Source organism: Oncorhynchus kisutch, linkage group LG10 (genome assembly GCF_002021735.2).
Source record: "Oncorhynchus kisutch isolate 150728-3 linkage group LG10, Okis_V2, whole genome shotgun sequence".
NCBI lineage: Eukaryota > Metazoa > Chordata > Actinopteri > Salmoniformes > Salmonidae > Oncorhynchus > Oncorhynchus kisutch.
In genome coordinates, this window is record NC_034183.2 from 36,794,437 (window position 1) to 36,821,849 (window position 27,413).

At 43.7% G+C, this 27,413-nt stretch overlaps 2 protein-coding genes across 4 annotated transcripts in view; both read left to right on the top strand.

Annotated features, from left to right (window-relative positions):
* dspb (desmoplakin b) overlaps positions 1 to 8,810 on the top strand; it is a 33,331-nt gene extending 24,521 nt beyond the window's left edge. The window contains exons 22-24 of one of the 2 annotated variants that reach the window (XM_020491759.2): positions 1,487 to 3,313; positions 4,520 to 4,717; positions 4,949 to 8,810. In XM_020491759.2, the coding sequence (XP_020347348.2) occupies positions 1,487 to 3,313; positions 4,520 to 4,717; positions 4,949 to 8,194 (5,271 nt within the window). In that variant the 3' untranslated portion in view covers positions 8,195 to 8,810. The remainder of the gene's footprint in view (positions 1 to 1,486; positions 3,314 to 4,519; positions 4,718 to 4,948) is intronic. The other variant, XM_020492898.2, reaches the window with a different exon arrangement.
* A 1,319-nt stretch (positions 8,811 to 10,129) lies between these two features.
* On the top strand, positions 10,130 to 26,824 carry tbc1d7 (TBC1 domain family, member 7). 2 transcript variants are annotated; one of them, XM_020492034.2, is made up of 9 exons: positions 10,130 to 10,464; positions 11,206 to 11,319; positions 18,176 to 18,308; positions 18,424 to 18,504; positions 18,684 to 18,874; positions 20,072 to 20,209; positions 20,367 to 20,512; positions 20,743 to 20,872; positions 20,973 to 26,824. In XM_020492034.2, exons 2-9 carry the CDS (start codon positions 11,263 to 11,265, stop codon positions 21,057 to 21,059), a joined length of 963 nt encoding a protein of 320 aa, XP_020347623.1. In that variant the 5' UTR covers positions 10,130 to 10,464; positions 11,206 to 11,262; the 3' UTR covers positions 21,060 to 26,824. The 2 variants fall into 2 exon arrangements, with proteins under 2 accessions (XP_020347623.1, XP_020347624.1); XM_020492035.2 differs by lacking the exon at positions 11,206 to 11,319.
* The last annotated feature ends 589 nt before the right edge of the window (positions 26,825 to 27,413 follow it).

Sequence of the window (27,413 nt, forward strand, 5' to 3'; positions counted from 1 at the left end):
GGAAATATTATTGGCACCTTCTAGAAGTATTTAGAAAATAATTTGATTTCGAGCAAGTGATTCTTCTTTACTTTGGAATTGAACTCACCTGTGGTGAGTTGCAGGTGCCTCCAATATAAAAATCACTCATTCAACCAGTTTGTATAGAGAAAAGGACTCATTCTCCTGTTTTGTGTCACTGTGTGTACCGCACTGAGCATGAAAGAAAGAAAACCAGAGAATTATCTGAGGAGGTCCGACACAAGATTGTTGCCAAGGATGGACAATCTCAAGGCTACAAGTCCATCTCCAAGGTCCTTGATGTTCCTGTTTCAACCGTGTGTAATGTTATCAAGACGTTTAAGGCCTGTGCCTGGACCAGCCAACCACCCTGGACGTGGCCGCAAGAGAACTTGATGGAAGATTGCTGTGAAGGATTGTTTGGATTGGTGGAGAAAACACCTCGATCAACTGCCACACAGATTCGAGCTGACCTTCAGACACAAGGTACGACAGTTTCAACTCGCACCACCCAACTCAATGAAAGGGGGTTATATGGTAGGAGACCAAGGAGGACCCCACTGCTGAGTAAGAGACATAATAAACCCTGATTTGCCAAAACACACCTGAACATGCCAAAATCCTTCTGGGAGAATGTCCAGTGGACCGATGAGACCAAAGCTTTTTGGTAAAGCACACCATCTCTATGTTTACAGAAAACTAAATGAAGCCTTCAAAGAAAATAACACCTTCCCCACAGTCAAACGTGGAGGAGCTTTAGTCATGTTTTTGGGGTTACTTTGCTGCCTCTGGCACTGGGTGCCTTGAACGTGTGGATGGCATCATGAAATCAGGAGAATAACAAGGCATTTTGGAGCGTAATGTCGGACCCAATTTCAGAAAACTGGGTCTCCATTGAAGGTCATAGGTCTTCCAGCAGGACAATGACCCCAAACACACTTCAAAAAGCACCCAGGAATGGTTCAAGATAAAACACTGGACTGTTCTGATGTGGCCAGCAATGTGTCCAGATCTAAATCCCATTGAAAACTTGTGGAGAGAACTGAAATCAGCAGTTGGGAGAAGGCACCCTTAAAATCTGGGAGAACTGGAGCAGTTTGCACAAGAGCAGTGGGCCAAACTGCTAGTACGGAGGTGTAGGAAGCTCAGTGAAGGCTATAGGAAGCAGTTGATTGCAATTATTTTGACCAAAGGATGTGCTACCAAATATTAAGTGTAGGGTGTCAATAATTTTATCAATGCCATTTCTGTTTATTTTCTGATTTAAATGGATATATTAATTTCTGTAAAAAAAAAAGGTTCTGTAATATTAACAGGGAAATAAAGAATTGTGGAGACCAAATATTTTGGTCTGTGCTGATTGAGTTTGACACCCCTGTTTTAGACCTCGTAGTAGGGCTTTCATTATAGATTCAAGTTTATTTGCCAAGTTGCAAATATTATTATCCACTCTACTTGACCCTAATCCTTCCTTCTCCACCTGTAGATGCGTAACACTAGGATCGACCTGTTGGAGGAGGAGCTACGGCTGCTCAAAGAGGACATTGAGGACCACAACGCTAAGAACAGTTCTCTGGAGGAGGCGTTAGTCCGCTACCGGCTGGAGCTGTCCCAGTCGCAGGAGCAGCTCCTCTCTGTGGAGGAGGTGAAGAGGAGCACGGCCCTGCAGTGCAGCACCACTCAGGACTCCCTTGCCTCCACCCGCGGCCAACTGAAGGAGCTGCAGGAGCAGGTGACCCGCCTCAACTCCCTCATCGAGGAGGAGAAGAGGAAGAGGAGGATGGCGGATGAGCGCTACGGGGAGCAGCAGGATGAGCACGAGCAGGTGCTGAGGAGGAGGCAGAAGGAGTTGGAGCAGGCCAACTGGGCAAAGATGGAGGTGGAGAAGAGCGTGGGGACCCAGGAGAGGGAGGCAGAGCGGTTAAGGAAGCAGCTGGAGGAGGAGGAGCAGCGCTTCAAAGAGCTGGAGCAAGAGCTGTCTAAGGTAAGAAGACAATGCAGTGTGGAGATCAGTAACCTAAAGCTCAGCTACGAGTCCCAGATTACCATCTGCAGGACGGACATCCAGCACCTGTCTTCCCAGAGGGAGGAGGTGGACCAGGGCATCAAGTTGCAGTGTGAACTGCTAGAGGCTGATAGGAGGGACCAGGAGGACCAGCTCAGGAGGCTGAATGTGTCTCTGAGTCAGGCCGAGGAGCAGAGGACGATGGCGGAGGAGGAGGCCCATTCTCAGAGATCTTTGGTCACAGAGGAGGCGCGGAGGAGAAGGGAGCTGGAGGCACAAGTGGAGATATTAGTCAGGCAGAGAGGGGAGGACAGTAGTCAGTATAGAGGTGAGGTGTCAGAGCTCACCAAGGCCCTGCAGGACAGTAGCGGCCAGCTGGTCCTCCTCACACACAGCCTGGACGAGGAGCAGAGGAGGAGGAGAGCATTGGATGAGGAGAGGACCAGGATGGAGCTGCTCCTGGGGGAGATTCAGGGCAAGCAGACCTCCTCCTCCCAGGCTGTGACCCGGCTGAGGGAGGTGGAGGAGGAGCTGGTTAGTATCTGTACAGAGTTTAAGAAGGTGAGCGGTGAGAAGAACAAGGCAGAGCAGAGTGTAGCCAGGTTACAGGGATGCATCAAGGAGCTGCAGGCTACTCTTGAAAGGAAAGATGGGGAGGTGGAGGCTTTGAGGAGAACCAGCCAGGAGGAGGTGATCAAGAGGAGGCACGTGGAGACAGAGCTCCAGAAAACCAACCACACCATGTGGGAGTACACCAGCACCATCACCGCCCTGCGCCGCAGTCAGGAGGAGGCCAAAACCGTGGGGAGGAGGGGAGAAGAGGAGCACAGGAAACTCCAGGAGGAGCTAGAGAGGAGGTTGAAGGAGTTCAAAGCCTCCACGGAGTGTCTGGCGTCTCTGAGCTCCGAGCTGAAGTCACTCCAACAGCATCTCCTCCAGGAGCAGGCCAAGGTCCGCGAGGCTAATCTCCGTAACGAAACACTCTACAAGACCATCGAGGAGAAGAGCCGAGTGCTCAACGAGAGCTCGGTAGAACACGAGCGTCTCCAGACCCTGACCCAGACCCTGACCAAAGAGCGACTGCGGCTCGAGGAGGAGTTGAGGGGGGTGAAACATGAGAGGGAGGAGCTGCTGAGGACCAGACAGGGGGCTGATGACGAGCTGGTGGCCCAGATCACTGTCCTGGAGCTGCAGCTGAAGAGCAGCTCGGGAAGCAGCCTGGATACCCAGAGCCTGGTGGCAGAGCTCTCTTCGGAGAGGGAGAAACTCAGGATGGAGATAGAGCAACTCCAGGGTCAGGTCTTTGAGGTACTTGTCTTGACAACTGTTTTGTGTTTCTTCAAATCAGACTATACTGATTTAGTTAGTTGGTGGAATAGCTTTAGCTGGCAGCAGACAATCAGTTTATCTTGCATGCTGGCAAACCTCATGTAGATGCCTGCCTTTGCTTGTTTATTGTGAAACCCATGCAAGGCATGCATCCTTGTATGTGTTGTGATTTGCATTTTCAATTGAAAGATTGAAGAAGAAAAAAACGAATGCAAATGCAATCTGTGCATCCAATGTGGTTGCCTTCACCATACTGCTTTCTCACACCCCTGCCCACAACTAGATACTTCCTCTGTTGATTTACCAATCATCATGCTTTTTGCCTTTGCCTTGTTTTGTCTCCACTGATCCACAGTGTCTACATCATCACTGATCTTGTCCTCTGGTCTTAATTTAGTCTCTGTCCTTGTAATTATTGTCGTGTTCATGTATCTAGTAATATTAGTATATAGATTTTCGTTTGTCTAGTCTATTAAACTGGTAATCGGTCTCTGACAGTATCTGTCTATTTCCTTTGAATGTACAGGAAACCAATTGCACTCTTGTTTCCATGTTGGGGAATTCTGGTAATTTATTGCTTTAGTCATATAATTTTAATTGACCAATGATAACTGCTTATTGTCAATGTGTGGGTAAGTTATTGGAGATGTGTTTTGTTTTTCAATAACAGAGCATGCTGTTCTTATTGTAAATGCCAAATCACCGAATTCTGTGACATTTTCTAACAAAATAATTCATAATTATTCTAAAACTAATCACTCAACTAATATTTTGCAGGTGGACATTTATTGTCATGAATGTTGTCCTGGAGGCAGAACTGAGCGATTTCCGCTTAGATAGGCCAGCTGCAAAATCAAAATGGGCTATATTGTAAATATTTATGAAAACTAAGCTTAATTCAAGGTTAGGGGAACCACTAGGCATTCGGGTTAGCAGTATGGTTAAGGTTAAGGTTAGGTTTTTAAAAAACTGTGCCAGTTAGTGACTACCCTGCAGAGCTGCCTCAAGAACAAGATTCATGACGAAAAACGCTAACCTGCTAATATTCTGCCCCTTTGTCTATCTGTCTATCTCACCTTCACCCCTCACCCCTCTGTCCCTCTCTCTCCTTCTCTTCCTCTCTCTCTCTCTCCCTTGACCCTTCTCCCCCTGCCCCCCCCCCCCCCCCCGTCTCTCCCCATCCAGACATCCTGTCTAATTCAGTCCACTGAGACCCAGTACAACAAGATAGAGATGGAGAGAGATGCTCTGCTGTTGAAGCTAAAGCAGACAAACCAGGACAGAGCTCGCTCTCAGGAGCTAGAGGAAGAGCTGAACCACATGAAAGTCTCTCTTGAGTCCGAGTCACGCATCAAGCTGTGCCTGCAGGAGGAGAACGAGAAGGTGTGTATTGTTGATTTCACTTTGCTGTCTGGAGTCAATCTTATATATGTATTTGAAATTTGATTAATTCATTCATTCCTTTATTTATCTATCCATCCATCCATTGATTCATTCATTTATGATTCATATTAAATTAATTTGTATTATTATCATATTTTTTTATTTTGTATTATTATCATATTTTATATTATTTATTCATCCATCAATTAATACATTTATTCATCCATTCAGGTCAAGAAGGACTTCCTGTACTGGAAGGGCCAGTACGAGTCCAAGGAAGGCGAGGTGAGGCAGTTTAACTCGGAGAAGGAGAAGATGGAGCGAGAGAGGAGCTCTCTGAAGACTGAGATAGAGCGGTTGATGAGAGAGCTGAGGGAGGTGGAGGAGCGTTATAAGAGCAGCCTGCTGATCACCCAGACCCAGTTCTCTGAACTCACCTCCGTCAGAGACTCCCTGGAGGCAGAGTTGAGTAAACTCAGGGAGAGGCCCTACGCCTTCGCCAAACACACCCAGACGGACGAGAGCGGAAAGAAAGACCTGGACCCCGCCACGCTGGTCTTCGAAGGTGTCCGCAAAATGGTGACGGCCAAGCAGCTGCTGGACTGTGGGGTCATCAACAAAGTGACTTACGGACAGCTCCTGAACGGTCAGAAGACCGTCCGCGAGGTGTCTGTGGACATCAAACTCAATCTTAAGGGGACTGGTAGTATCTCTGGTGTGGCTGTGGGACCTCAAGGTAAAATGTCTCTCACAGAGGCCAAGAGAGAGAACATCCTCTCTGAAGACAGCGCCATCTTACTGCTAGAGGCCCAAGCTGCCACAGGCCACATTGTGGATCCCAGAGCCAACGAGAAGATGACGGTGCAGGAGGCGTGCAAGAGAGGAGTGGTATACGAGGAGGACAGAGAGAGGCTGCTGATTGCTGAGGCTGCATGTCTGGGGTACCGTGACCCCAACACCACCAAGCTCTTGTCAGCAGGCCAGGCTATGAGGAAGGGCCTGATCGATAGAGTCACAGCTCTGCGGATGCTCCAGGCACAAGAATCAGTAGGGGGAATCATAGACCCTGTCCTCAGTGTCTTCCTCTCGAAAGATGCAGCCATGGACCGGGACCTGATCGACGAGGATCTGTACCGAGCCTTGAACCAACGACCTGAGTGTTACTTGGACCCAGACACCCAGCTGGGAGCCAGCTACGTATCCCTGAAGAGGAGATGCAAGGCCGAACCCACCACAGGACTCCTGATCCTCCCCGCTCCAGAGAAGCCCATGACAGTGAATGGTCTCAGGGGAGAGGTGTCTGTCACAGACCTGATGAGTGCTAACCTCTTGGAGAAATCTGACATGGACCAACTGAAGGAAGGCAAACTGACCAGCCAGGACATCGAGCACCGGTTGAGGTCGTACCTCCGTGGCTCCACCTGTATTGCGGGGGTCTACAACGAGGCAAACGACAAGACCTTGTCCATCTACCAGGCCATGAAGGAAGGGTTACTGAAGCCCAGCACCACCCTGGAGCTCCTCGAAGCCCAGGCCGCCTCTGGATTCATGATTGACCCCGTCAACAACCTCTGTCTGACCGTGGTCGATGCCTACAAGAGGGGCCTGGCTGGGCCGGAGTTCAAAGACAAACTGTTGTCTGCAGAGAGGGCCGTCACCGGGTATAAAGACCCAGGCACGGACAAGATCATCTCCCTGTTCCAGGCCATAGAGAAGGGGCTGATCGAGAAGGGACATGGGATCCATCTACTCGAGGCTCAGATTGCCAGCGGGGGCATCATCGACCCCAGACACAGCCACCGCATCGAGGTGGTGACTGCCTATAAGAAGGGCTACTTCAGCAAGGAAATGAACCAGATCCTGACAGACGAAGGGGACAACTCCAAAGGCTTCTTCGATCCAAACAACCAGGACAACCTAACTTATCTTCAGCTAAAGAAACGCTGCATCATAGACCAGAAGACTGGCCTGGTTCTCCTCTCCATCAAGAATAAGAAGGAACCGCCTCAGCCCATCACCCAGAAGAGCACTCAAAGGAAGAGGAGGGTGGTGATTGTAGACCCAGACACCAATAAGGATATGTCGGTGAAGGAAGCGTACGACAATGGGCTGATCGACCACGAGATGTTCCTGGAGCTGTCGCAGCAAGAGTGTGAGTGGGAGGAAATCACTATCACCACCCAGGATGGATCCAAGAGATTGGTCATCTTCGACAGAAAGACGGAGATCCAGTATGATATCAGAGAGCTGCTGGAGAAGAGTGTGATCAACCAATCATTGTACGACCAGTACAGATCGCAGATGATTACTCTCACACAGTTTGCTGACATCGTCACCAGCAAGACCAAAGCAAACAGATCCTCTGCCTCGTCTTCCTCCTCCTCATCAACATCATCATCCAAAGCCAGAGCAGCAGCAACATCAGCAGCAGCATACTCATCCCTGCTGTCTTCATCAACCACCTACTCACCACGGATCACTTCAACATCATCTACTTCCATCAAGGCTGAGAAGACGAGCTCCATCATTGGCAGCTCTACCATTGGACCCTCCTCCATTGGCGAATGCTCCACCATCACCAGATCCACCACCAGCAGCTCCTTTACCCAGCCCGATGGCCCTTCCTCTCCCAGTACTCTGAAGCATATCGCCAGTATCTCTGTCTCCCTGGCTTGCCCTGCTGAAGCTGTGGTCTTGGATGGGGAGCAGAGCCCCGTGGGCGCCATCTTTGACATGGAGGCCCTAGAGAAGATCTCCATCTCCGAGGCTCACAAACGTGGGCTGGTGGACAGCATTTCTGCCCAGAGACTACTGGAGGCCCAGGCTTGCACCGGAGGCATTGTAAACCCTTCCGATGGACGGCGCCTGTCCATCCAGGAGGCCTCCAGCCAGGGGATCATCGAGAACGACATGGCTACCAGGCTGAAGCCCGCCCAGAAGGCCTACATCGGGTTTGAAGACATCAAGTGTAAACATAAGATGTCCGCTGCTGAGGCCATGAGGGAGAAGTGGCTTCCCTATGAGGCGGGCCACCGCTTCCTGGAGTTCCAGTTTGTTACCGGAGGCCTGTATGACCCAGAGCTGGGCCGCAGGAGGACCATCAAGGAAGCTCTCAAAGAGGGCTGGCTGGATGGAAGAGGGGCCCAGAAGCTCCAGGACACGAGGCACCATGCCAAGAACCTGACCTGCCCCAAGACCAAGCTGAAGATCTCTTACAAAGAAGCAATGGATAACTGCTTGGTGGAGGAGAATACAGGAGTCAAGATGCTCCAGGCTGCCTCTGCCTCCTCCAGAGGGATCAGTAGTCCGTACAACTCATCCACTCCCGGGTCCAAATCGGGCTCCAGGACCGGGTCGAGGGCGAGCTCTCGGAGAGGCAGCTTGGACCTGGGATCATCTGGCTCCTCCAGACGATACAGCATCGTCAGCAGCACCACCTACAGCCGCACCTCCTTCAGTTCCAGCTCCATGTCGTAGGGTGATGGAGAAGAGGGAAAAATAGGGATAACTATTAATTAGTTACATTAACTTAGTCTTTGTCTTAACCTCTGCATACTTTTAGTTTTTTGTTTGACATATTACCTTTTGCTTTACTTATGTAAGGAAGCCCTGCTTATTGGTCAGTTAGACATGTGTCTGTACTAAATAAAGAGGTCCCATCAAATGTTGTATCTTCTGTTTAAAGTGGCTGCAGACTGATAACAATGAAACAAACATTCCTGGGTGTTTGAATGGAAGAAAAATACTTCATGTAAATTGTATTTGTTCTCTCTGACATCATGATACGAGCACTTTGCTGCCAGATAATATTTTTTCAAAACTGTTGTACTACAGTGTAAATGTATCATTTTGATGACAATAATGTAACACATTTACAAATGTATAAAAAGTTGGATGGGAGAGGGTTAGTGTCTTATGTGTGTTTTGGGGAACATTAATAGGTGTAAGGTACAGTACTGTTTCATGCATGGGATGTGAGAAGGTGTCATAATAACATTGCTTAGTGTTTATACTGTTAGTGTAATATGGGGCCGTTTTCTTTTAACACAATGTAACTATTTTTCTATTTCTCAAAATAAAATGTTACATCCTTGCTCTTTGGTTTCTGTGTGAAATAGCCTATTTATGGTCAGTAAAATTATGTAATGGTCTTTGTACAAGTACATAAAAAATACCACGCTAAGCCTAAAATGTCCTTAGAGCACAGAGACATGTATTCATAGTCATAAATATTGTGTGGAATAAACACAGAAATCATCAATGATCATTTAGAATGTGCCAGATGGCTCTCACATAAAGCCTAAACTAATCTGCAGTTCAGAGAGAGCAGTTTCTACATCTGGTTTAGAGAATATAACTACATAACAATCAAATCGTGAATAGTTTATCCTTACAATGTTAAACTATACAAGTGAGCCAAACTATACTGAACAAAAATATAAACACAACATGCTACAATTTCCAGAGCATTTTCAGAGCATCCCAAACATGCTCAATGCATGACATGTCAGGTGAGCATGCAGGCCACGGAAGAACTGGGACATTTTCAACTTCCAGAATTTGTGACATGGGGCCGTGCATTATCATGCTGAAACATGAGGTGTTGGCGGCGGTTGAATGGCACGACAATGGGCCTCGGGATCTCGTCATGGTATCTCGGTGCATTCAAATTGCTACTGATAGAATGCAATTGTGTTCATTGTCCATAGCTTACACCATAACCCCGCCGCCACCACGGGGCACTCTGTTCACAACGTTCAAATCAGCAAACCGCTCGCCCACACATCACCATACACAATGTCTGTGGTTGTGAGGCTGGTTGCACATACTGCGAAATTCTCTAAAATGATGTTGGAGGTGACTTGTGGTAGACTTGTGGTACTTGTGGACATTCCTGCAGTCAGCATGCCAATTGAACGCTCCCTCCAAAGCGTGTGTTGTGTGACAAAACTGCACATTTTAGAGTGACTTTTATTTTCCCCAGCACAAGGTGCACCTGTGTAATGATCATGCTGTTTAATCATTATCTTGATATGCCACATCTGTCAGGTGGAAAGATTATATTGGCAAAGGAGAAATGTTCACTAACATGGATGTAAACAAATCTGTGCACAACATTTTTAGATTTTTATAGTTTTTTCTGCGAATGAACATTTTCTGGGATATTTTATTTTTTCTCATGAAACATGGGATCAACACTTTACATGTAGCGTTTATATTTTTGTTCAGTGTAGAATGGCAGTAGACCGTAGTGTAGGCCGTCATTGCAAATAACGTGTTCTTAACTGATTTGCCTAGTTAAATAAAGGTTAAATAAAATAAATAAAAGTAACATTGAATGTTTGTTACCCAGCTACAGTACACCCTCTATTGGCAGATATCTGTAACTACAGCAAATAATATAATATTCATTGCCATCTGCTGGTTGCACGTGCTGTCGATGAGGAAATGGTCAACATGTTATGAATGGATCAATAGCCTGCGTTTCACTTTCTCATTGCTGGGCATGTGATTTCTGTTATTCAAACATCTTTGGTATTGCTAGCTTGGGTTCCATTGCTTGCATAGTGACGTTGATATACTTATATGAGAAGGAGATGTACCAATAGTGGTTACAGTATCTAGCTATAGCGATAGCTAGCAGGTTGCAGACAGTCGTGTAGGTCGCGCCCGGCTTCAGAGCTCCTTCCCCGGTGACTGCAAGCTGGAAAGGACGTGGATGCGGTGAGGCCCACGGGTATAACAAGGTAGGAGGCTAAATAAGCTTGACATAAAGCACATTTTAACAGTAAACTGTACTTCTGTTACGTTATTCATCCAACAGTTTAATGGTTTTCAGTAAAGTGTCATTTTAACACTGTCACAGAAAATACTAGAAACTCAAGTTTAGGGCTATCATGGATCCTTGGGACGTCCATACCCTAAGCCTAACTTTAACCTCTAACCTTAACTATAAACCTTACCTAAAATGAACCTTAACCCATAAAGGTCCCGCTCAGTCATCCTATTTCTCAAGTAAAAATAGCCTTTGAATGACAAACACATCACCCATAATATTTTTAAGCTATTAAAATGGTCAGAATTGAAGAAATTGTATACTTTCTTGGTTCTTTAACTATCAGGAAACCTTAAGGAAATGCTGAGTGGGGTGGCAGTTTATATTCATGAGATCTCATTGACTGACAGTTATTGGAATTGCCCATGTGGTCGTTTCCAGGTACCAAGATAAACAATGGGCCACATGTCATTGATGACAAGTGAAACAATGGGCCACATGTCAATTTCAAAGATTTTACTGGGTGACAGTTTGTATAAGGAAGTTAGTGAAATGAAATAAATTCATTAGGCCCTAATCTATGGATTTCAAATGAATTCATTAGGCCCTAATCTATGGATTTCACATGACTTGGAATACAGATATGCATCTATGTTAGTGTATGCAACATGATGGACTGACTGGTTTACATGTGTATGATGTGAGAATGTAGGTGTGTCATTATTTTAATGGAAGGTGATGCCGAAGAAAAATCCATCCTGGATGGCCAATGAAGTTGTATTCTATTCTATCTCCTGGACCACAGATACAGTACCTTAAAAGAAAGGTAGGCATGTTGATCAGAAAACCAGTCTGTTTCTGGTGTGACCACCATTTGCCTCATGTGGTGCTGCAAATCTATTGTTGCATGGAGTTGATCAGGCTGTTGATTGTGGCCTGTGAAATTTTGTCCCTCTCCTCTTCCATGGCTGTGCGAACTTGCTGGATTTTGGCAGGAACTGGAACATGCTGTTTTACAATCCAGAGCTGCCCAAACATGCTCAATGATTGACATGTCTGGTGAGCATGCAGGCCATGGAAGAACTGGGATATTTTCAGCTTCCAGGAATTGTGTACAGATCCTTGCGACATGGGGCCGTGCATTATCATGCTGAAACATGAGGTGATGGCGGCAGATGAATGGCACAACAGGATATCGTCACGGTATCTCTGTGCATTAAAATTGCCATTGATAAAATGTAATTGTGTTCATTGTCCGTAGCTTATGCCTGCCCATACCATGACAGTTTGTGCAGAAATTCTTCGGTTTTGCAAACCTGCTGTCTGGGTGGCTGGTCTCAGATGATCCCGCAGGTGAGGAGGTCCTGGGGTGGTGTGGTTACACATGGTCTGCGGTTGTGAGGCCGAAATTCACATTCAATTGTCTGGCAACAGCTCTGGTGGACATTCCTGCAGTCAGCATGCCAATTGCACACTCCCTCAACTTGAGACATATGTGGCATTGTGTTGTGTGACAAAATTGATATGCCACACTTGTCAGGTGGATAGATTATCTTGGCAAAAGGTGAAATGCTTACTAACAGGGATGTAAACAAATGTGTGCACAAAATTTGAGAGAAATAAGCTTTTTGTGCATATTAAACATTTCTGGGACTTTTTTTATTCCAGCACATGATACATGAGACGAACACTTTTACATTTGCGTTTATATTTTAGTTCAGTGTAATTATAGAATACGGTTGACTGATAGACTTCTTCGCAATATTTTGTAAAGCAACTTCTGCACCTTAGAAGCTTAGACATACAGTGCCTTTGGAAAGTATTCAGACCCCTTGACCTTTTTCACATTTTGTTGTTACAGCCTTTTTCTAAAATGGATTAAATAAAATAAAAAAAATTCAGCAATCTACACACAGTACCCCATAATGTCAAAGCGAAAACAGGTTTTTAGTATTTCTTGCAAATGTATATAAAAAAAACATACCTTATTTACAAAATTGTTCAGACCCTTTGCTATGAGACTCGACATTGAGCTCAGTTGCATCCTGTTTCCATTGATCCTCCTTGAGATGTTTCTATAACTTGATTGGACTCATTCTTCAAGGCAAAAGTGCTCCAGCTCCTTCAAGTTGGATGGGTTCCGCTGATGTACAGCAATCTTTAAGTCATACCACAGATTCTCAATTGGATTGAGGTCTGGGCTTTGACTAGGCCATTCAAAGACATTTACATGTTTCCTCCTAAACCACTCACGTTTGAAACAAGCCATTCTTTTAATTTCACTTCACCAATTTGGACTATTTTGTCTATGTCCATTTCATGATATCCAAATAAAAATCTATTTAAATTACAGGTTGCAACAAAATAGGAAAAATGCTAAGGGGGTGAATACTTTTGCAAGGCACTGTACAGATCTGGGGAAGGGTACCAACCCATGTCTGCAGCATTGAAGGTCCCCAAGAACACAGTGGCCACCATCATTCTTAAATGGAAGACGTTTGGAACCACCAAGACTCTTGCTAAAGCTGTCTGTCCGGCCAAACTAAGCAATCGGAGGGAAGGGCCTTGGTTAGGGAGGTGACAGCGAACCCGATGGTCAATCTGACAGAGCTTTAGAGTTCCTCTTTGGAGATGGGAGAACCTTCCAGAAGGAAACCATTTTTATAGCACTCCACCAATCAGGCCTTTATGGTAGAGTGGACAGACGGAAGCCACTCCTCAGTAAAAGGCATACGACAGCCCGCAGGGAGTTTGCCAAAAGGCACCAAAAGACTCTCAGACCATGAGAAACAAGATTTGCTGGTCTGATGAAACCAAGATTGAACTCTTTGGCCTGAATGCCAAGCGTAATTTCTAGAGGAAACCTGTCACCATCCCTATGGTGAAGCATGGTGGTGCCAGCATCATGCTGTGGGATGTTTCTCAGTGGCAGGGACTGGGAGACTAGTCAGGATTGAGGGAAAGATGAAAGGAGCAAAGTAGAGCAAGATCCTTGATGAAGTCCTGAGCTCTTTGGAGCAGGTTCTCAGACTGGGGCGAAGGTTCACCTTCTAACAGGACAATGATAAAGCACACAGCCAATAATAAAATATAACTTCCAACTATAATATAATTTGCGAACGACCTGACCTTTAGGCTATTTGTATAAACATTTTCATTAATAAATAACAAAACTGAATTTTTTTCTAATATCATCTAGGCCTCTCTAATTTAATTTAGCTTAGGCTTGAACATTTTAATTAGGCCTAATAAATAATAAAACATGGCTGTTTACAAGCACCAGGTCAGGCCGGTCATGGATAGAAGTGTTCCAGCTTTTGTCAAATTGATGTCAGATTTGCCTTTTCATAGCTGATTAGGAGAATTAGCTAAAATGCAAAAGAAAAAAAAATCTACTTTTGATGTTGATTTTGACAAAAGCTGGATTCCGTCTAGCCGTCACTGGGCCTGCTCTCCCCACTCCCATCCCGCTGCGATTCAGCATCGCATCAGTGGAAAATTATAAAACTGATATTGGACAATCAAATTTGATATGTACACCACTATTCAAAAGTTTGGGGTCACTTAGAAATGTCCTTGTTTTGAAAGAAAAGCATTGTCCATTTTTAAAATAACATCAAATTGATCAGAAATACATTGTTAATGTTGTAAATGAAATATCTACAGAGGCCCATTGTCAGCAACCATCACTCCTGTGTTCCTATGACACGTTGTGTTAGCTAATCCAAGTTTATCATTTTAAAAGGCTAAATGATCATTAGAAACCCCCTTTGCAATTATGTTAGCACAGCTGAAAACTGTTGTGCTGGTTGAAGAAGCAATACAACTGGCCTTCTTTAGACTAGTTGAGTATCTGGAGCATCAGCATTTGTGGGTTCGATTACAGGCTCAAAATGGCCAAAAACAAAGTACTTTCTTCTGAAACTCGTCAGTCTATACTTGATCTGAGAAATGAAGGCTCTTCCATGTGAAAAATTACCAATAAATTGAAGATCTCATACTAAGCAGGTTACTACTCCCTTCACAGAACAGTGCAAACTGGCTCTAGCCAAAATAAAAAGAGGAGTGGGAGGTTCAGGTGCACAACTGAGCAAGTACAGTAGAATGTTTAGTTTGAGAAACAGATGCCTCTCAAGTCCTCAGCTGGCAGCTTCATTAAATAGTACCCCAAAACACCAGTCTCAACGTCAACAGTGAAGAGGTGACTCCGGGATGCTGGCCTTCTAGGCAGAGTTGCAAAGAAAAAGCTATATCTCAGACTGGCCAATAAAAATAAAAAATTAAGATGGGCAAAAGAACACAGACACTGGACAGAGGAAGATTGGAAGAAAGTGTTATGGACAGACAAATCTAAAGTTTGAGGTGTTCGGATCACAAAGAAGAACATTTTGTGAGACTCAGAAAAAACGAAAAGATGCTGGAGGAGTGCTTGACGCCATCTGTCAAGCATGGTGGGGGCAATGTGATGGTCTGGGGGTGCTTTGGTGGTGGTAAAGTGGGAGATTTGTACAGGGTAAAAGGGATCTCGTAGAAGGAAGGCTGTCACTCCATTTTGCAACGCCATGTCATACCCTGTGGACGGCACTTAATTGGAGCCAATTTCCTCCTACAACAGGACAATGACCCAAAGCACAGCTCCAAACTATGCATGAACTATTCAGGGAAGAAGCAGTCAGCTGGTATTCTGTCTATAATGGAGTGGCCAGCACAGTCACCGGATCTCAACCCTATTGAGCTGCTGTGGGAGCAGCTTGACCGTAGGGTATGTAAGAAGTGCCCATCAAGCCAATCCAATTTTTGGGAGGTGCTTCAGGAAGCATGGGGTTGAAATCTCTATAGACTACCTCAATAAACTGACAACTAGAATGCCAAAGGTCTGCATTGCTGTAATTGCTGCAAATGGATGATTTTTTTGAAGGACACAATTTTTTTATTGAAATAATAATTGTGTAACCTTGTCAACGTCTTGACTATATTTCCTATTCATTTTGCAACTAATTTCATGTATGTTTTCATGGAAAACAAGGACATTTCTAAGTGACCCCAAACTTTTGAACGGTAGTGTAAATAAACAAAATTCATTGAGATTAATCTTATGCTCGCGTCATGTTTTTATGAAAGTACTTGTTTACAAAGCTGAAATTATCTCACTCGTTTCATTTCCAAGTTCCACTGAAATAAGTTCAACTGAAATGCACCAATTACGCATTAACACAAATTATTACTCTATTCTAGTCTATCAATCCATTCCAAATCTTTATGCTAATAGTGGGATATGTTGATGTTGCCTAGGGCGGCAGCAGAACTGCTAGGACCGGGCCTGACGAACACAATAATTTGCCTCTAATTTACTTGCGTTTGCAGCAGACCTTGGCCTGCTCAAAGTGAGCCCCTGCTGTTGGGAAATCAAAACTGTCCAACGCATGGGTGCAGCTTGCGTGCGCATCAGTTTCGTTACTTTGTCATCAAGAGGGTGTCTTTACCCTGTTTTGGAGAAAGATGCCCCTTGGCGGGCACACTGGACACCAGGATAATCAACACAATATTTTGCACTGTCGGGAGGTACATTTTAACTGAAGTCCCTTATGATGGCCTTGCGTCTTGCGTGAGTAAAAATAGAAACATACTCACCCGACACTAATTTCCAAGCAGCTTGTGGATTTATTAGCCTATGAAGTATATTTGCCAAATGGAGGGTGATGGAGAGCTTTGTATGCATTTCTGTGTGGATTGGGAGGACAGCGGTAAATCCTTGGTAATGCCTGTCTCCTTAAGCCAAGTGTTTGACACGAGGGGAGGGGACCAGTAATTTTCTGTGTGTGTATTTATTTCTCAGAACAGAATAGATTCACGAGTTTCAGAAGAAAGTTCCTGGCCATTTTGAGTCTGTAATCGAACCCACCAATGCTGATGCTCCAGATACTCAACTAGTTTAAAGAACGCCAGTTTTATTGCTTCTTTAATTAGAACAGCAGTTTTCAGCTGTGCTAACATAATTGCAAAAGGGTTTTCTAATGATCAATTAGCCTTGTAAAATGATTAACTTTGATTAGCTAACACAACGTGCCATTGGAACACAGGAGTGAGGGTTGTTGATAAGGGGCCTCTGTACGCCTATGTAGATATTCCATTAAAAAATCTGCCGTTTCCAGCTACAATAGTCATTTACATGATTAACAATGTCTACACTGTATTTCTGATCAATTTGATATTTTAATGGTCAAAAACCAGCTTTTCTTTCAAAAACAAGGACATTTCTAAGTGACCCCAAACTTTTGAGCGGTTGTGTGTGTGTGTGGGTGTGCGTATGTTATTTCTCCCCAATTGGTAGTTTGTCTTGTCAACTCACTGCAAGACCGTACGGACCTGGGAGAGGCCAAGATCGAAAGCCATGCGTCCTCCGAAACACGACCCTGCCAAGCCGCACTGCTTCTTGACATTGCTCGCTTAACCCGGAAGCCAGCCGCAACAATGTGTCGGAGGAAACACCGTACATCTGGCTACCGAAGTCAGCATGCAGGCGCCCGGCCCGCCACAAGGAGTCGCTAGAGCGCGATGGGCCAAGGACATCCCAGCCGCCCTCCCCTAACCCGGACGACGCTGGTCCAATTGTGCATCCCCTCATGGGTGTCCCGGTCACGGCCGGCTGTGACACAGCCTGATATCAAACCCAGGTCTGTTGTGACGCGTCAAGCACTGCGATGCAGTGCCTTAGACAGCTACGCCACTCAGGAGGCCCTGGGGACCATTAACTTTTTGATCAATATACCAGCTAGTCATTTCTCATACTTGGGTCACCCAACTTTGAACTGGTTTCATCCAAATATCAATCAATTTGATGAAAAGCATGATTTTCACTGTTCGGGACCTTTTTAAACGTTCTGTGAAACAGAAATGTTGTCTTTTCTGGAAATGTAAATATTTAGGTTGCAGGGAGGTTCTGACAACATTTTAGTTCCCTGAAAGTTATTTAATTACCTTCAATAGCCTATAATTTCTCTTCTCGGAGCATTACTTAAAACCTCCCAGGAGAACTTTCAGGGAACCAGAGTAAAATGTTCTCAACCTTGCTGCAAGCTAAAAATGAAGAGGTGTTGTCTCACAATCTATATCACTTTTCAATGTAGATCATGTAGTGTTTTATCAGTGTTCTATTATAATCTAGCTAACCTGCCATGGAATTCCATAGTAATGTTACGGGGAATCACTTTAAAATGTATACCAAACAAAAACCAGTGATTTTCAAAGTTTAACAAACAGTAGAACTATTTGCACAAGGGCTACTTTGAACATTTTCCAAAAACACATTTACAGGAAGAACTGTGCGGATACAAAGTTTGGTAACAGAATACAATAGTGAGACTTTACCGGAATTCTGTTACTAAACTTTGCATCTGCAATAAATGTTTTTATAGTTTTGATTTACTGTGTAAATTGTTCAAAGTAGCCGTTGTGCATCGAGTTGTATGGATTGTTAAACCTTGAAATCAATGGTTTTTGTTTGTTATACATTTTAAAGTGAGAAATCCGAGTCTTAGCGTAATTCCATTATTGTGGATTTGCCCTTAATGTTAACTCCAGTGTCCGTAGAGATGATGGCGTTAGGCTAAGTTATCTTTAGCGATCTAAGCCTGCCAGTGCCCGACAAAGTAAGTGTGCTGTGGTTTTGATGTCATTTTCAGGAGACGCTATCAATAAACAGTATGGCTGAGGACCCTCAGAGGAACTTCCGTTCTGCCTATTATGAGAAGGTGGGCTTCAGAGGGGTGGAGGAGAAGAAATCACTGGAGATATTACTGAAGGACAACCCACTGGGTATGTACATTACAGTACTACTACTGTTACAACGGGTACATCATTGTTATTATCACTGCTGCTCTGCTTCTATCTCCAAGTCTGTTCGTATTGTTTTTTTGTGTTCCTTCGTCAGACGTGGAGAAGCTGAGCACTTTCAGTCAGAGATTCCCTCTGCCCTCAATGTACAGGATCCATGTATGGAAAGTGCTGTTGGGTAAGTCTTTTAACACAGACTACCCACAGGATTCAGAGCATATTTCACATACCAGCACGCCTCTCAGCCCATAGAAAACCATATTTCTCTCCAGACACACATACACTCGACAGATCCATCTGACAGACCAACCCGCTGCCGTGACTTGCTGATGTGACCCACCCTGTGTCTGTCTCTAGGTATCCTTCCTCCCCACAGTGACTCCCACTCCCTGGTGGGAGGGTACAGGCGGGAACAGTACCAGGATGTGTTGGAGGCCCTGAAGGTGATGAGGTTTGTCCACATGGCCACTCCCCAGACGCAGGTGTACCTACGCATGTTCCAGCTGGAGAGCCAAGTGCTGCCCAGACGCTCTGATACCTCAGCCCCGGTAAGAGGAGAGAGAATAAGAGGGGCCTTTAAAAAGAAATATAATAATAATAATAATAATTTAAAGGTCCAATACAGCTGTTTTTATCAGCATATCAAATCGTGAATAATGAGAAAGTTGTGCGTCTAACTATCACCCCCCCCCCCAAAAAAAACCTCCCCCTGTTCTGTTATTGTAATGGTGAGCGGTTAGCATGTCTTGGGGGTATGATATTTGTGCGTCTAACTTTCACACTCATCATTATTAACGATTCATTCAGGATTATCTGTAATCATGGTAGCATCCACATTAATATAGAAGTGTTTAGAAACACATTCCATTCTTATTTACTTTTAAAATGACTCCAAAATGACACAATGCATTATTTACCATTAATTAATATTGGGCACAATATCATCTGCAACACAACCAAAACAAAGAGCAAATGCATCTAACACATTTGTTGAGTCACAAGCTTGATGTAGTCATTGCGTGCCAAATACTTACCTTTTAACTACTTTCATACACATGTAAGTTAATTTGTCCCAATACTTTTGCTCCCCTTAAATGGGAGGACAATGTACAAAAAGTGTTGTAATTTCTAAACGGTTCACCCAAAATGGATAAACACACCCTCAAATGAAAGCTGACGGTTTGCACTTTAACCTCCTAGTCATTGTTTGATTTCAAATCCAAACTCTTAGAGTATAGAGCTAAAACAACAAAAAATGCTTCACTGTCCCAATACTTATGGAGGGCGCTGTATATAAACCACAGGAAAATCACGTTTTTGACTGCACTGGGCCTTTCTTTGCATATTTTAAAGTAAACAGAACGTAAACAGTTGGAGTGGGAGATTAAATTAAATCAGGCTCTTGTTCTGAACGTGCAACTTACCTCTGCCAGTATCCCTACACATTGTAAATATTGTATTGGAACTGACCCTGTATCCAGCTTACTTACTTCTCGTGTTGTTCTTATTTTTATTACTTGTGTGTTTTGTTCAACCTCAGGTTATTTGTTATCAATGCATTGACATTGATTACTCCGTTGTTGGATTTAAAGCTTGCAAGAAAGTAATTTCATTGTACTTGTGCCCGTGACATTAATACTTGAAACTTGCCTGGTCCTACTCAGGAACTTGATTTCACTTTATTCTTTGTTCTCAGTAGGATAGGCTATTTATGTGTGAGACTGACGGGTTTGTCTCTGTTTCAGGACGAGGAGGATGAGGACTTCCTGTCCATAGCTCGAGCCATGGAGGAGATCGTAGAAGACCCTATGGATTGTTATTGGCTGATCAAGAACTTTGTCAACCAGTTCAACAATAAGTTTGGAGACTCCATTCCCCACCTGGTGAGCAGTGGATTGGAGGGTGGGTAAGGGGATGAAAGGGGTAAGGGGATGAAAGGGGTGGTCTGGACTACACTTGTTGTATGGTGTTGCCTTGCTCATTGTTGTTGTTACTGTTATAGTCAAATATCCCCCCCCCATCTGTGTCCGGTTTGTTTAGCCCAAGAGTCTGGAGCACTACCTGAGTGTGGAGGAGCCCCGGCTACTGAACCATCTGAAGAATACTGGGGCCCTCGCCATGCTGCCATACAGCCTGTGGTTCAGGCGCTGCTTTGCTGGCTGCCTGCCTGAGTCCAGCCTGCAGAGGTTAGGCACACTGAGGCTTGTTTCTCTCAACAACCCAGCCACACAGGCGTGAGAGGTGTAATCTTTGCATCAACAAACCACATTTGTTGCATGAAGCACTTTGCTGTTCTGTTGAGTGGCGTGGGTCTGGGACTTCGAGAAGTCATGTACCGTGTTAGCTATGACGCTTTCAGGAAACTCATCGCTCTATGCTGGCGTTCTGACTCATGTCATGTATTCTGCTCTTTCAGGGTGTGGGACAAGGTGATCAGCGGGTCCTGTAAGATCCTGGTCTTTGTTGCCATGGAGATCCTTCTCAGCTACAAGATCGTGGTGATGGGGACCAGCAGACCGGAGGGAGTGGTCAGCATCCTGTGCAACGTGAGTGACGTCATCATCATAGGATCCGCTGGAGGTTTGAGGCTTTTCTCCCCTTTTTGTCTACCAATCACATTGATTTGTTTTTCTCCTCTACTACCAGATGCCCCAAGAGAACACTGACGCAATAGTGACTAAGGCCATTGACCTGTGGCACAAGTACTGTGGCACCCCCATGCACTCTGTATAGGATCACAGGTCTCCTGCCGGACCCTCTTGATGGGGTTGACATTGACATTGGGATACGCTTGGACTCAAATCAATCACATTTATTTGTCACATACTTCGTAAAACAACAGATGTGGACTAGCAGTGCAATGGTTTCTTACGGGCCCTTCCAAACAATGCAGAGAGATGTAATAATAACATGTCTATATACACACACGGTGCCAGTTCCAAGTAGATCTGCAGGGGTATAAGGTAATTGAGGTAGATATGTTCATATAACTAGGAATAAAGTGACTAGACAACAGTATAGATAATAAACAGTAGCAGTAGTGTATGTGATGAGTGCCTGGTATAGAGGTCCTGGTTGGCAGGGAGCTCAGCCCCAGTGATGTACTGAGCTGTACGCACTACCCTCTGCAGAGCCTTGCGCTTGAATGCCAAGAAATTGACATACCAGGCGGTGATGCAGCCAGTCAAGATGCTCTCAGTGGTGTAGCTGTAGAACTTTTTGAGGATCTGAGGGCCCATGCCAAATCTTTTCAGCCTCCATGCCAAGTCTTTTCAACCTCTGACTGGAAGTGCCCCTGAGGAACCACCGTGTTGAGGGTAAGTGTGGCGAATGTGTTGATGCCTACCATCACCACCTGGGAGCAGCCTGTCAGGAAATCCAGGATCCAGTTGCAAAGGGAGGTATTCAGTCCCAGGGTCCTTAGCTTAGTGTGGAGCTTTGAGAGCACTATGATGTTGAACACTGAGCTGTAGTCAATGAACAACATTCTCACATAGCTGTTCCCTTTGTCCAGGTGGGGAAGGGCAGTACCCCGTTGCAGAAAATGACAGATTTGGGCAATGTTAAATGCCTAAATTGGAAACGCAATGGCTGTACAGTAACATGACATCAGAGCTCTGGCTCTGCTCTTCACTTCGCTGTATGGGTTTTGACTGACAGCCGTTCTGAACTTGAGCACCTCGCACGACAAGAAGTTGCCCCCATCCCTCCCGCTAATTGGGCAACTTTTGAGGGAAATGCTGTAAATTAAGAGGATTCTATGTATACTGAAAAAAATATTAACGCAACATGAAACAATTTAAAAGATTTTACAGTTACAGTTCATATAAGGAAATCAGTCAATTTAAATAAATATATTAGGTCCTAATCTATGGGTTTCACATGACTGGGCAGGGGTGCAGCCATGGGTGGGCCTGGGAGGGCATAGGCCCACCCACTGGGGGGCCAGGTCCAGTCAATCAAAATGAGCTTTATTACAGACAGAAATACTCCTCAGTTTCATCAGCTGTCCAGGTGGCTGGTCTCAGACGATCCCGCAGGTGAAGAAGCCGATTGTGGAGGTCCTGGGCTGGCGTAGTTACATGTGGTCTGCGGAATTGTGTTCATTGTCCATAGCTTATGCCTGCCCACACCATGTGTAATGATCATGCTGCTTAATCAGTTTATTGATATGCCACACCTGTCAAGTGGCTGGATTATCTCGGCAAAGAGAAATGCTCACTAGCAGGGAGGTAAACAAATGTGTGCCCAAAATTGAGGAGAAATAATCTTTTTGTGCATATGGAAAATTTTGGGGATCTTTTAATTCCGCTTATCAAACATGGGACCAACACTTTACATGTTGCGTTTATATTTTTATTCAGTATATTTTGAAAGATGAAACTTTGAGGATTTATAATAAATACCAAATTGATGTCATACAAGCAAGCCAAACACCCTTGAGTCGAAAATGTGCACTTCACATTTCCATGTCATAAACAATGACACTGTATAAGACAAGTTTTATGATCACTATGTTTTATGTACAGTTACAAGATGACATGCCGTCATACCCTGGGTTATTCTGAACAGAATGATCCTCGGTTTCTCTATTGTGAAGAAAATTTGCCACGGCGCACGCACCTGAATGCGCTCATGACTCCTTTCTATGCGCACCAAAATTCTGATCCGTTTCCCTGAATTGCATTGTGAAAGCCTTTTATAATGTCTTTGTCTAACACTGTCATATCGTATTTTATACCTTTTCTAGTCATGTTGACAATGGAACAGGCTTTGAAATGATGCCCACCTGACTCCGATTGCGATTTATAATTGACCATTTTGGATTGCGTAAGTAACTGTAATTGTGTGATTGCGGGGATGCAATGTTGTTCCAAACAAAAATAACTACAGGTGTGCTTGCTGCTCTAGTTCCTGAATGGCACAGCTAGGAGAGCTCACCTTATAGTTGAAGACTCTTCTTTAAATCATAAAAGTGAAATTACTTAAACTGTGCACCCTTTAGAAAGGTGTGGCCACTTGGAGATACCTGTTAATCCTCTCACTCAAACCCTTGTAATTTATTTGTCTTATGTTGTACCTACCCCACATTTTCCAGGAATATTCTTATTGTGTTACTGAATGTATCAAGAGCATTTTCAGATTTAGTATTCAACAAATGTGACGCAAAGTACAGCATACAGTACTAGTAAAAAGTTTGGACACACCTACTCATTCAAGGGTTTTTCTTTATTTCTACAATTTTTTTCATTGTAGAATAATAGTGAAGACATAAACTATGAAATAATGCATATGGATCCAAAAAAGTGTTAAACAAATCCAAATATATTTTAGATTCTTCAAAGTAGCCACCCTTTGTCTTTGACAGCTTTGCACACTCTTGGCATTCTCTCAACCAGCTTCATGGGAAATGCTTTTCCAACAGTCTTGAAGGAATTCTCACATATGCTGAGCACTTGTAGGCTGCTTTTCCTTCACTCTGCGGTCCAACTCATCCCAAACCATCTCAATTGGGTTGAGGTTGTGTGATTGTGGAGGCCAGGTCATCTGATGCAGCACTCCATCACTCTCCTTCTTGGTCAAATAGTCTTTACACAGCCTGGAGGTGTGTTGGGTCATGGTCCTGTTGAAAAACAAATGATAGTCACACTAACCGCAAAGCAGATGGGATGGCGTATCGCTGCAGAATGCTGTAGTAGCCATGCTGGTTAAGTGTGCTTTGAATTCTAAAACATCACTAACAGTGTCACCAGCGAAGCACCCCCCTCCACACCACACCATCACACTTCCTCCATGCTCCTACTCCATGCTTCACATGCAGAGATCAACCGTTCACCTACTTTGCGTCTCACATAGACACTGCGGTTGGGACCAAAAGTCTCTTGGATTTATCAGACCAAAGGACAGATTTCCACCGGTCTAATGTCCAATACTCATGTTTCTTCTCTTCTTCTTATTGGTGTCATTTTAGTAGTGGTTTCTTTGCAGCAATTTGACCATGAAGGCCTGATTTCACACAGTCTCCTCTGAACATTTGATGTTTAGATGTGTCTGTTACTTGAACTCTGGGAAGCATTTATTTATGCTGCAATCTGAGGTGCAGTTAGCTCTTTAACTTGTCCTCTGCAGCAGAGGTAACTCTGGGTTTTCCCTTCCTGTGGCGGTCCTCACGAGAGCCAGTTTCATCATAGCGCTTGATGGTTTTTGCGACTGCACTTGAAACTTTCAAAGTTCTTGAAATGTTCTGCATTGACTGACCTTCATGTCTTAAAGTAATGATGTACTGTCGTTTCTCTTTGCTTATTTGAACTGTTCTTGCTATAATATGGACTTAGCCCTATTTGGTAAAATACCATCTGCTGTATACCACCCCTACCTTGTCACAACACAACTGATTGGCTAAAACGCATTAAGAAGGAAATCAATTCAACAAATTAACTTTAAGCAAGGCACACCTGTTAATTAAAATGCATTCCAGGTGACTACTTCATGAAGCTGGTTGAGAGAATGCCTAGAGTGTGCAAAGCTATCATCAAGGCAAAGGATGGCTACTTTGAAGAATCTAAAATATATACTTTGATTTGTTTAACACTGTTTTGGTTACTACATGATTCCGTATATGTGTTATTTCATAGTTTTGATGTCTTCACTATTATTCTACAATGTAGAAAATTGTAAAAATACAGAAAAATCCAGGAATGAGTAGGTGTGTCCAAACTTTTGACTGGTACTATATGTAAAAATGCACATAAAATCAAGTGTTCTATTTGGATTCAGTATTGTCAGGTGAACTGTTGTCCTCACTTTGGTCTAATACTTTTTCCATAATCTCCAAACTGTTCCTGTTCAATTCCTACCATTTTCATATTCTTCTGTAAGAAAAAAATTCAATTTATCCTTATCCATATAGGCCAATTCCCACGAGTGTAAAGGGTTAACAGGAGAACATCCAGTCCTCTGCCACTAACACAACATACATTGAGCTTGGACCCAATGGATAAAATGAATGACTGTACAGTACAAAGGGCTGGTCCAGGGCCTGTCATGGTTGAGGTTACTATGGTTGTTTCTATGGGGAAACTGGTCCTAAACCTGTGCATAGGGAGGTTTACTAAGCAGACAGGTTTGGATCGTAGCAGCAATCCACTATATTTATGGCCTGGTCTCAGATCTGTTTGTCTTGTCAATTCCAACCATGCTTGTCAACTCCTCCAACCTACTCAGTTCAGACTCCTTGAAGTGAAGCCCATTTCCTTGAACATGTGTCCCAAAGGAAGGAATTTGGAGGTGGCTTTGCTTGACGTCAACATCTAGCAGAAGATCACAGCTGAATCATGTATTTATATATCAATAAACATGCATTTAATGACAGAGAAAGTTGAGTGAATTAAAACCAGAGATATAATACTCTTCTATTTCTATTATGAAAACAGTTTGGTTTCAGTTAGTGAAGGGAAGTTATAAAGTTATATACGGTGGGATCTGAAATTGACACTTGATAAAAATAACTTCATAAAATAATTCAAATACTGAGCTATATTGTATGCAACAAAAAAAGTGTACTTGAAAATTGCTCAGAGGTAGAGATTTTGTTTAACAAGTAATACTTTTTTTCTCAAAGAGAGAGAATCATTGACACCCCTGTTTTCAATAGGATAATGACACTGAACCGTTTCTAAAGTGTTTTATGTGTTGGAGAACATATTGGGAGGGATCTTAGACAGAATCCTTCCAGATCCTTGATATCCTATGTGCCTATGGGCTGCCCTCTTCAATTCAAACCATATGTTTTAAATTAGTTTTAAGTCCAGAGACTGAGATTATCTTTATTTGGTTCATCGCACTCTAGCGACTCCTTGTGCCGGGCCAGGCACCTGCAGGCTGACTTCAGTCATTAGTTGAATAGTGTTTCCTCTGACACATTGGTGTAGCTGGTTTCCGGGTCATTTCGACGCCAAACCCACCACTGCTGTAACAACTGACATAACTTGTCATAATATGGTCATAACACTGTCAAGACATATCTAGATAGATCTGTTGTGACATGTGCCGCGTTCAAGTGCTAGTCGGAATGAGGAAACTCAGAAATGTCCGATGTTTGCTATCTGGTTTCCTAGTTCTGACTAGCATGTGAATGCGGCAATATATTGCGTTCTTTTTTTGGCTGGTTATGACACCTACAAAAGTATCAAAACCCACAAACTCCCACACAAGGCGAACCAATCCATTAAACCATAGCCTGCTTGTAAACCGTATGTTTATGTTTTAAATAACATTTTCAAAAATGTGACATATTCAAATATCATTGTAATTGCACATACATTAATGTCAAACATGCACCTACCCCAATACTCTGTTGCTGATGACTGGGATAAATGCAGGAGCAGTTTTCAGGAGTAGGACAAGACACCCTCTTTGTGGCTGATGACTGACATAAGGGCATGTATGTGATAGGCCTATCTGGCCGATATGAAATAAACATAACAGTCATAATGCTTCTTGATGGTGTCAAAGTGTATTTTCTTAGTCCAAGTAAAGTGACACAGGATGTCATAATGCTTCTTGACAGTGTCATAAAGTCTATTTTCTACAAGTTATTCAAAATACAATGAATAAAAACATGATTGTTTTACAATCTTTCCAACAAAAACAAAGGATTTAACTCTAAATCGTATAATTTTTTCCAATGTGTTTTTTTCCCTGCCAAGAAGTTTCCTTTAGTTAGTTTCTGCAGCCTCCCTTAAGGTCTTCACCTACAACCCATGATGCAACAGATATATTACTTTCTCTGAAAAGTAAAGAACAGAAATCAGAATAGAGTATTTGACAAGCAGGGACAGCTCTAAAGAAAGCTGAAAAATAAAACTTCATACTAAATACATTATGGCAATAGCAAACACTTTCTCAAATACATTACAATCCCGTTTTCTCAATGTTTTCATAAAAACAGCTCTTAACTATTAATGTAGGTAGCTAAACAAACACTGTTAGCTAACATTAGCATCACTATCAGTAAGGGGCGCAGGTCTGGTTTTAGAAGTGGAGGGGGTGTAACTTGGCTGTGGTCTGTTTAAATGCGATTATTAT